Here is a 10,001-nt window from a genome sequence, read left to right as displayed (position 1 = left end):
TATATCTTCCTCTTTTGCTTTAACTATTCCTTTCTATTCTCTTCTATCCTATTTTCAAATGTTCTTTTTTTCTTATCGGGCCGGCCTACCATCTACTATTATACTCTTATGCAGCTTATTCCATTCTATCACGCACACAAATCTCTATCTATTCTATAACTCCTCTCCCTCGCTCTCTCAAACAACAACATCTTTTTTTGTCCTGTAAACCCTCATCGTATCATCATTTATCTTCTCTCCCCACCTTGACCGTACCTCTCTATTTCTTTTTCCCCTCTTGCGATCGTCGATGTGTCAATAATATTACGAATTAGCGTCGTGTAACAACTCATCAAATTGGGGCGAAAGCGGCGTTATACATTAGTGTGAGTAAATGGTCATCAAGTCCAAGTGTGTCTGAGCGCAATTGCGCACGTTCCTTTTTTGATTGATTTAGGAAGGTGGCCTGATGGAAAGTTCAACTAGACAAATAGTTTTGTTGCATATCACATATCAGCTTACTCCTTAATTGCTTTTTTTTCTCTTTTGTTCCTTTTCGCTCTCTCTCTCTCTCTCATGCATTCTTTCTGCATCATGACCCACAAAAACGGCGGCCGACTCTAACCGGACATTACTCGTTTCGTATTATTAGCTCGCATTCTCGGTCGATCAGTTCATCCTCCCCCCGTGATCATCCAAAAATCTTATCTTCCAGTTCCTACTTGCCATCATCGAAAACCGAACTAATGATTCTAATTTAAAATCGGTACAAGGGAAATGGAATAGGAAAAGTGATTAATGATAGTTGAACCAAGGTACATTCCTTTCCTCCAAACTTGGTTACTCTAGTCATGGGTCATTGCACTGTAATGTATCACTTATGCAGTAGGAAAACGTATGTTCTCTAGCTTTATCAGTTTCTTAATTACGCGCAAAAGCGAATAGTTTGATGCATTATTGAGTATACTTCTTGTTCGTAAGCCACATAGTAGCAGCACTACATACTTATGGCTTCCTATATAGAGTGTAAGGTAGCACATGTACTATTTAAGCAAAGGACAAGGCACACTGAGGCACAGTAATAACAAACGACAGAAAAAAGGCATGGACCACGTCGAATGTTCATTCTCTCTTGTCATTACGTCCTCCCTAAATATTCATAATACTTAATATTACCAAGTCATTATTGCCACAAATAGCATCACAGAAGCTTCATCATAGTGAGAGATGATATCTACCACCACAACAATTTGCTCCTTCTTGTAATAGATATATTAACTCGAGTTTTTCGGTGCTGATTGTTTAGGGGTTTACAAGAACGGTTAATATAATGTCATCACTGTTTGTACCCTAGTGGATAGAACGTGTTGTCAAAAAAAGACGAGGGAGTGTGTATATGTAGACAAACAAAAAGTTAGGTAGAGTGAGAAAATATGAGTTTATGGATACGAAAAAAGACAGACGCACAGAGTATCCTCACTTGTTGTTTTGAGTTAAAAAAAAAACTGGTGGTGATGCTGCGCTTGCGAGACCATTATCAAGGGCTAGCTCGTCCTCTGCGGTGTAGTCAGCGACTGGAAGGCTTTTAAGCGGTTAATCCCACGAATCAACTCGGAATGGGGTGCTGGCCAACAAATTTGCCATTTGCCTCTAATGCGTGCTGCATCCTATCGTGGCAATTGATTCATAATGTTAATCAAAAGCGTGTACTCCGTCTCGAGTTTTGGCATAGTGCCAAATTTCCTTGAAGGCTTTATTCGTTAGTGGAGTGCTCGCGCCCATACCAGTCTAGTTCAACAGTATCATGGCACTGTGCTGGGGTATAGCAACCAGAATACTAGAGAATATTGGAAAACAAAGAGCATATATACAGTATTCCTGCTTCTGCTTTTCTTTGGTATATCATACCCAAATCTTTCTTCCATGGATGGTCATAGTTCATGTACAAGGGGCCGCTCTCTCACCCATTTTCTATTTCTGCTACTACTACATCACAAGGCTAAGAAGAAAAAAAAAGAGAAACAAGGGGGGCTTGCTGATATATTATATACATAAAGGAGTGTAGTCTCTTGAAGGGGTGTGTTCTGACGCATACACACAGTTAAAGAAAAGGGAAGCTGCCTTTTTTTTAAACAACACAAAAGGGAACACTATTATAGAAAATATCTGCATTAAAACATACAGAATCATTGCGTGGACGCACAGATAGGTACATACTACTACAGTACTACTATTATTATCACATCTGATCTGCATTCTGTTATAAAGGATAAACCATGTTGCTGTATAATACTGAGTGCATGCATTATGTACTGTATATATGATATGAGGAAAACAAAGGACGAGTTTATTAAAGTTTCTTCTCCTACTTGAGAGAGCTTGAGAATTACACCACTTTTACTTTTTGCAAAGAATCAAAAAAGAGGAGTGGGGATGGGAAAGAACAGGAGCTATTCTATGCTACACATTGCGTTGGTTTTTTCAAAGAGACATAGCTATGGGCATCCATTCAGTATCATAGCAAATAGTAGATGACATTAAGCGGACAGGGAGCAGTCCGAGCAATAATATAAAATAACGATGACAAGGCTGTTTGTTGTCGCGCGACTGGTGAACAAGCGAGCCGTACCTCCTCTCCCGCTTCTCCCTTCAATCTTTATATCGAAAGAGACTACTGTATATGCCGTATAGTATGTAGTAGGAATAGGACAAAGAGAACAAAAAAAAGTTTATATCCTCTACAATTTTGTAAAGAGCTCCCCCATCCTTGTTTTTTGCTCCTCCTCTCGCTCTCGGATATATTGAAGAGCAATCCCTTACACTGATGATATCATACATAGTATCCTTGTTATGACATCAAAGCCAATTGTGCAAAAGTGATGGCAACACAAGACCTATACTGCTGCGTGGTATGGCGTGGGGGGTCTAGAACTTTAGAATCAACAAAAAGAAAGCGGCCCTTACTCCCCACTTGAAGCTCTCGTCACACAGGGAGAGAAGAAGAATGTTTCTCTTTGAGTCCATACGTATGTCCTCATTATGAACCCATTTTAAAAAGAGTCTTACGCATCAGAACAACAACAGCAATAGAACGATGATATAGACTAACCGATCCATAAGAGGAGGGGGGGGGGGCGAGCGAATTGAATTAAAATCTACCGAAAGAAGCTTACACCTCCTCCCTGTTGTTTTTACCTTTGAACAAAACCTTTAGTAGAAAAGTAAAAGCTTATAATGAGATGATTTTTTTTTATTATTTTTTTATAAGAGGGAAATGCACATATACACACAAAAAAGAAAAAGAATAAACAGATCATAAAACGTTTTTTTTTTCTGTGAGAGAGAGAGAAAAAGATAATTAAAGTATGAACAGGAGAAGGATCAAAATCGGCGCAAATATCATCAAGATAAGCTTAATACAAAAAAATAAAATAAAGAATCATGAATGCAGAAACGGGCTTAAACAAATAAAGAAAGTAAAAGATTTTAAAGGGGAGAGGGTGTGTGGGGGGGGGTGGAGCAAGGAGTAGAGGTGGTAGCAGTAGTGTTAATATCAAGTACCACTCCAAGTGCAAAAGTGGCAGAGGACAAGTCATATGAAAAGAAAGAATGAAAAGAGGGGAAAAGTAGATGATTATTTGGTGTGGGTTTGTGTCAAGTGAAGTTTCCCCGAAAAGAGGAAAGAAAAAAAAAAGATATACTTTTTGGTTGTTTTTGCTGGAGAATAGGAAGGGGGTGGGGGGGAAAGGCTTGGGTATATGTATATCAAAACAAAATAAGGTTAATCTCGATAGATAATGGCGTCAATTGAAGTTGGACTCGGGAAACTGCTGGTGCTCGAAACGGGAGATGTTGTTGTCGTCGTCGTCGTCGTGTTAGTAGTAGTAGTATAAGAGGATGAAGATGACCAACAAGATGATGGACAAGTCAAACGCAAAGGAGGCAACGTAATTGAGTTTCTGGTTGTTGTTGTTGTTGCAAAGGATAATGACGGTGGTGATGAGGATGAAAAGGCATGATGGTAGAGAGGAGGAGGAGGAGGAGGAGGAGGCAGAATTTGGGTGTTGTTATTGGTGTAGTAGGGTGGAGTGACAGGGCCTGTGGATGGCGGTGAAAGTGGTGGAGGTGAAATATGCGGGGTCTGTTGTTGCGAGGTGGCAGTCGTACTACTCGTAGAGGATGCCGAAGATGACTTTCTGCGCTGATGGTGGCGCGGAAACGTACGATCGCGTGTACGGATGGATTGACGCTTGTTTTGGAACCAGATTTGCACCGTACGCGGACTCATGCCAAGTTGTTTGCACAACTCAATACGGTGCTCGGTGGATGGAAAGAATGTCTCATTGAATACGCGGTTCAAAACCTGTAATTGTGCTGGCGTTGCTCGCTTGCGTTTAGCCTTGAGTGGTGTAGTAGTAGTAGTGGTAGTAGTAGTAGTAGTAGTAGTGGCAGCGGGGAATTGGTATTCTTCTTCTTCTTCAGAGCATAGCAAATTGCTCACGTCCAAGACAGAGGGTCTTGTTGTTCCTCGCAACATTTCGCTAAACGATGGTATTGCGTTGTTCCGGCTAATAGTGGTGGCGGTGGTTTTGACTTTCATTGTCTTTTGAAAGAAGTGATTGGAAAAGGATAGTCTTTGGAAGAGATGGCTTGGAAAAGTGGTGAAAGAAAAAAAAAAAGTAAAAACTTTACGCATTTATATATCCTGAAAGAAGAGAACAAGAGAAACACCTTCTTTTCTCTCTCTCTCTCTCTCTCGCTCGCGCGCTCGCATGAACAACATAAACACGCAAGGCTTGACAATTGGAAATGTGTGTGTGCGAGTATAGTTTTTCTTTAACCCCCCCTCCTTTAATTGATTACGGTAGCAAATACTTTAACGGTATATATCTCAAAGTATCACCATTGTTGTCTTGTAATACGAGAATTAACATGCAGAACCGGATTTGTGCATAGTAATAATCTACTATTGACAAAGCCCTGAAACTTATTTTCTTCTTCTTATTCCTGGGCACGGCTTTTTTTACAAAATTACGGGACCGAAACTATCCCCTGATGATAGGCTGGGCTACCATGTAGTAGTAGTAGAAGTTAAAAGAAAGCACATTCTCTCGGCGTCGTGCTGTTGTCGTGTACATAGCTTAGAAAGGGAACATTACATTGCTTAGCAAGAAGAAGAGAGCATAATGAAAAAGATACGAATTTGGGTACGTAGTAGTTGTTACAATGTATAAAGAATTCCTGTGTCAATGAAGGGAGGGTGGGGGGGTTCCGGTGTATGATGACATACTTGGCTCAGTACATTAAGACAGGGAGAAGTGTACCTTACCTAGCACTTCCATCAAACGGCTTAAACACCTCTGGCCGAAAACTACAGATGGATCGTGCAAAGCAAAAAGTGAAAGACTCCATCCTTTTGGGAGCGAGCGAGCGAGCGAGCGACACAAGGAAGAGAGAGCGGGGGGGGGGGATGAGGAGGACTCCTAATAACCGTACTTTCACACTCTTGTACCATGTGTGTCTGTTTGTAGTGTCTGTGGCAAGAAGATTAAGTTTTCCAATGAGCAGGAACAGAAGAAGCGATGATATCATAAGACAGCTCGTTAAAATAGTCTGGAACACATGCTTGTAGACGAAAAATGGGTAAAAATCCTTCTTCTTACAAAAACTTTCAATATTACTCTCCTCTCTTGATTCCCTCTCCCTCTCTCTCTTTCTCCTCATCTTGAATCTGCTACTACTATTACTCCTCCTCTGTTGATCCCCCTACCTTTTTTAAAAGAAAGTTTGACTTTACCTACTCGATCATTTCTCCAGCAGCAGCAGCAGTAATATAGTAGTTAGTGATGTATGTTTTTCTTCTTTTCCGTCAAATATTTTGTACTTGCGCGCTGCTAATCTTGTTTTCTTATTGCTGCTACCATTATATAACTCTAATAGCTCCTCCTAAAGATACGCTACTGTATATGCCACTTTTTTTTTTATTAATGGGCTTGACCTTCATAAAAAGCGAAAACAAACAGTCGATATTGTTTTTTCTGATGAATTTTCCCCTCCAACTACCTTCTTTCGTATAATTATTAGCAACATGAACCCCTTACAAAAGCCAAAGAGCTCGTAGTAGTTAACTACTCCTCTCTATCTTATCTCCCCTTCCCACACAGTAATTATTGTATACCTACCACAGTGCATCCCAAACACGCATAAGCTATCATCATCATCAACCTGGGTGCTTTTGTTTACTCCCAAAAAAAAAAAAAAAGAGAGAGAGAGACCCATTGTCCTTAATTTCCTACTACTAGAAATACTTACTGCCCTCCTTTTCTAAATGCATCCCGCAGTATGACGAAGGTGGCTAATACGAAGTATTACTTTTTTCATTCATTGACCAGCAGCAGCAGCAGCAGCAGCAACACATTGCTGATCCCTTCTTTTACTCTTTCTTAAACAACAACAAAGAGAAAATAAAAAACAATGGGCAAGAAAGAACTCGTGGTATAAGCACACGATATTGCGTCAGACTTGTCAGAAAATTTACATCATTTCACGAGGAAACCCCCCAAAAAAGGTACTACTACTACTACTCATTGATACTACACTACTTGCTTCATCATCTCTTCCTCCAACTCGATCCTCTTTTCCCATACACCAATTATAGGTTTAAAGCCAAACGTACGATTACGTATGTAGGGTTTTGTTCGTCCTGATGGGGATGATGCTTGATGATGACGTTTTTCATCAGCCATGTTGGTACCCCCAATACTATATCGCCGATATTTGTTGCTGGAACCACCACCACCCTTGTTGCTCTTGTTCTTGTTAGGATGAGGTCGATCAAATTGTTTCACCATTTCCTCTACACGTGAAGGGCGTCGTCGAAGACTGACCAAGTCATAGTCAAAACTGCCTGCAGAACTCATCGACAGTGATGGTGAAAGGATTGGCGGTGGAGTGTTTGGTGCTTGCGGCATCATCCATTCATCCACGGTATGGCGTCGCAATGGTGTCGAGAAGGATAACGTGGGTCGTGGTGAAAAATGACAAGAGGGGGCGCCTATGGATGGTAATGGTGGTAGTGCGCTCACACCGTCATCGTCGTCGTCGTCGTCGTCGTCAGCCCCAGTTTCTTCTTCTTCTTTGAAAAGTCTTTGGTTAGGCGGTAACAAGGCGAGCTCGGGTTGGTTGTCGTTATTGATGGATGGTAATATTGTTTCAAAGGTATGGTTATCGAGAGGATCGCGTGGTAATGGAGAGCTGCTATTGCTGCTGCTGCTGCAGTGATGATGACTCACTACTTTCAAGCCGTCATTGTCGGTGATAGTAGTGCATTCGTCGGAAGCCGTAGTCATGGCAGTGCCATGAATTTCACTCGAGGTACTGAGGTTGGCGCTGTGCGCTTGATGAATGCCATTGTCGGCCGACGTCTCAAGAATGTTCTCACTTTCGACAGTTTCCGTGGGAATAGTGTCACGCTTCGTGGTATTGTAATTAGAATGGGGTGGGACAGTAACCCGCTCCTTCTGCTGCTTGTCTTTTGACAAAGAGGAAGAAGCAAAAAACGATTGACGTATACTTTCATAGAGTCGATCAGCAGAAGCCACGACAATGAAAGCAATGACGAGTGAGTCGACTAAACGAGTGAACGTGTCAACACCTATCACATTTTTGGTTTTTTCAGTTATTGTTGTTGCTAACTCGTTTGGTTTTTAAGGGACTATTACCATCGAGAAAACCGAGGTGATACACGATTGTTGCGATAACGAGTGGAATGAATGATTTTACAAAGGTCATCAAATGGGAGTGTGTGTGTGTGATAACTTTTGCCACAGGGAAAATAAGACGGTATATGTTATTATGCAAGGTTTTAGAAAAAGGATGGACAAGGCATGGGAAAAATAAAATGGGGTATTTGGTGGAGAGGATGATTAAAAATTTGGAAAGGAAAGGAAAGAGATTAAATTGGGTGGAGGGGAGGGAAGAAGCATGGGGGGGAAACGCTTTGACACTGACATGAAAAAAATTTATTGTCGTCGTTTAGGGTAATCGCACTAATTTAAATGCAGCAACAAGGAGTGTGATTAAAATAATTGATGAATGTGGACATCAGTTGATAGTAAAAGTAGTAGTAAAGTATTACATTCAGTTGTTTGGACATCGAAACCCGTTCGGTAAGGGTGCATCCATGAAGACCATCGGCTTCCAAGCGATCCCCGGTATTTCAAACGTTGCCTAGGTGATTTTTCGGTTATTATCAATGCTGATTTAAGGAACACACACACACACCCATTTAATAAAACCAACTTTTACCTGCAGTGTGATATTAAGAGCCGGCGACGCCAGAGCACTGATTTTCTGTGGCCCGCACGCATTATACAAATGTTCAAACGTCGGATCCTTGATCGACGGCGTTTCATACTCGACCTCAAACAGTGTGTTCAGCAATGTTTCTGCCCGAGGGGACAATGTCAGGCCATGCAGAACCGACCGTGCGAAAGGTTGCTGGGTGACCTGATCTGCCAAAACAAGCTCGAGGGTGCTCACGTGCGTGGGGATAAAGTTGTCATGGTTGTCTAGTGTAACGTTGACTATCCACGACGTCCTGAGCCAAGGGTGTTGCTGATCGGGTCCCCAGTCAGTTTGATCGTCCGGTCGTCGCGTGCGGCCCGCTGCTGCTTGCGGTGCCAGTCGGATCTTGGGTATCCGTGGCCAACAAAAAAAGAATGCAAGACCGAGCAGCAGGCAAATGACAAAGACAACAAGTACAAGTGGCCTGACGAATCCTTTGCGTTGCCGTCGATTGTTGAACCGGCGGAGATCGGTCAGTGACCCTGCTAGATTCTTTTCATCGTTGTTGTTGTTGTTGTTTATCATGCCTTCTTCGTTTAGCACAGTGGGTTCGGTGATTAAACTGCCGAGGTGCTGGCTGGATGCACTGTTGGGAGGCATCATGCGAGCCGTCGTGGTCATTAGACTGTTGGCGGGTCGATCATCGTCGTCTTCGCAATAGAGATGATAGCGTGCTTTGGAGATATCGGGCGCGTGGTTGGTATATGGCAGATAGGAGTGTGTTCGACCGGCGGGTTCCTCAAGTGCCAGCGTCACCGCATCTGATATTTCTGACGAGGGTTCTGCAACAGCTGCAGCACCCGTGGTAGTGGTAGTGGTAGTAGCAGCAGCATCCTGTCTTTTGGCGTTACTAGCTTTTGCATTTCACACAAAAAGAGAAAGAAAAAAGAAAAACAAGACGGAATTGTTGGTTTATTTTGGGACTGCACGGGTATGGTTGCGCACCTGTTTTTCATTATTTGCTGTGGGGATTAAAGCGAACCTTGGCGAGCGTGAGACGTCCGGCGACAACGATATGGGTCGTCGCGAAACGAAGCAGTTGGATCAGACAGCGGTGGTGGAGATGATGGCGTGCGCATATAAGTTGCAGGCCCGCATTCAAATCGAAAGGAAAGCAAAAGGAAAAGAAAGAAGAAAGAAAAGAAGAGCGTGAAGAGAAGAGAAGGGAAAGGACAGGACAGGACATTATTAATAATGTACGATAATGGAGACAGAAAAAAAAATAAATGTAGGCCTCCTACCTCCTATTGTTACCCTTCTGCCTTCAATCTAGCGCTCACTCTGGGCGCTCACTCTCCTCTGTTCTCTTGGCTCTCTCTTTCTCTCTCTCGAGGGAATCGGCTTTTCATCCGCTTCCTTTCCCTCGTTTTATCTTGACGTGTGTGTGCTCACTCATACAAAACTCATACAAAACTCATACAGAACTCATACAGGAATTGCTATAGCTGCCCCTCCCCCTTCACCTTGTTTCCACTGCCTCCCACCCCTCCCCCTCTAATGCCCTCCTCATCATGCAGCCTCCGTGTGGATAGCCCCGCAACAAGACGAAATCCAGGTGTGTTTTGATTACAACCTTTCCTCCCCCCCTCCTCCTCCTCTCTATTACACACACATCAAACACATACGTCACTTACATAAAAAAGAAAGTTGGGCAAGAGCTTTTTCTTATATTGACT

General features: G+C 42.5%; 3 protein-coding genes across 3 annotated transcripts; all 3 read right to left on the bottom strand.

Annotated features, from left to right (window-relative positions):
• Nucleotides 1–4,201: 4,201 nt before the first annotated feature.
• Nucleotides 4,202–4,498, bottom strand: BDB00DRAFT_737500 (Homeodomain-like protein; the record flags this gene model as incomplete). The annotated part of the gene is made up of 1 exon (XM_053118406.1): nt 4,202–4,498. A coding segment is annotated over one exon (297 nt), but the record flags the coding sequence as incomplete, so codon positions are not given.
• Nucleotides 4,499–6,397: 1,899 nt separating this feature from the next.
• BDB00DRAFT_375904 (uncharacterized protein) lies at nt 6,398–7,944 on the bottom strand. Its single transcript, XM_053117127.1, has 2 exons — nt 7,701–7,944; nt 6,398–7,633 (listed from the first exon to the last, which is right to left on the bottom strand). Exons 1-2 carry the CDS (start codon nt 7,768–7,770, stop codon nt 6,573–6,575), a joined length of 1,131 nt encoding a protein of 376 aa, XP_052979592.1. The 5' UTR covers nt 7,771–7,944; the 3' UTR covers nt 6,398–6,572.
• BDB00DRAFT_375925 (uncharacterized protein) lies at nt 7,945–9,500 on the bottom strand. The gene is made up of 3 exons (XM_053117128.1): nt 9,271–9,500; nt 8,287–9,175; nt 7,945–8,208 (listed from the first exon to the last, which is right to left on the bottom strand). The coding sequence occupies exons 1-3, from the start codon at nt 9,279–9,281 to the stop codon at nt 8,119–8,121; spliced, it is 990 nt and encodes a 329-aa protein (XP_052979591.1). The 5' UTR covers nt 9,282–9,500; the 3' UTR covers nt 7,945–8,118.
• Between the last annotated feature and the right edge of the window lie 501 nt (nt 9,501–10,001).

Source organism: Zychaea mexicana, assembly GCF_025766255.1.
Source record: "Zychaea mexicana strain RSA 1403 chromosome Unknown BDB00scaffold_37, whole genome shotgun sequence".
Lineage (NCBI taxonomy): Eukaryota > Fungi > Mucoromycota > Mucoromycetes > Mucorales > Lichtheimiaceae > Zychaea > Zychaea mexicana.
This window is presented reverse-complemented; position numbering and strand designations above follow the sequence as displayed.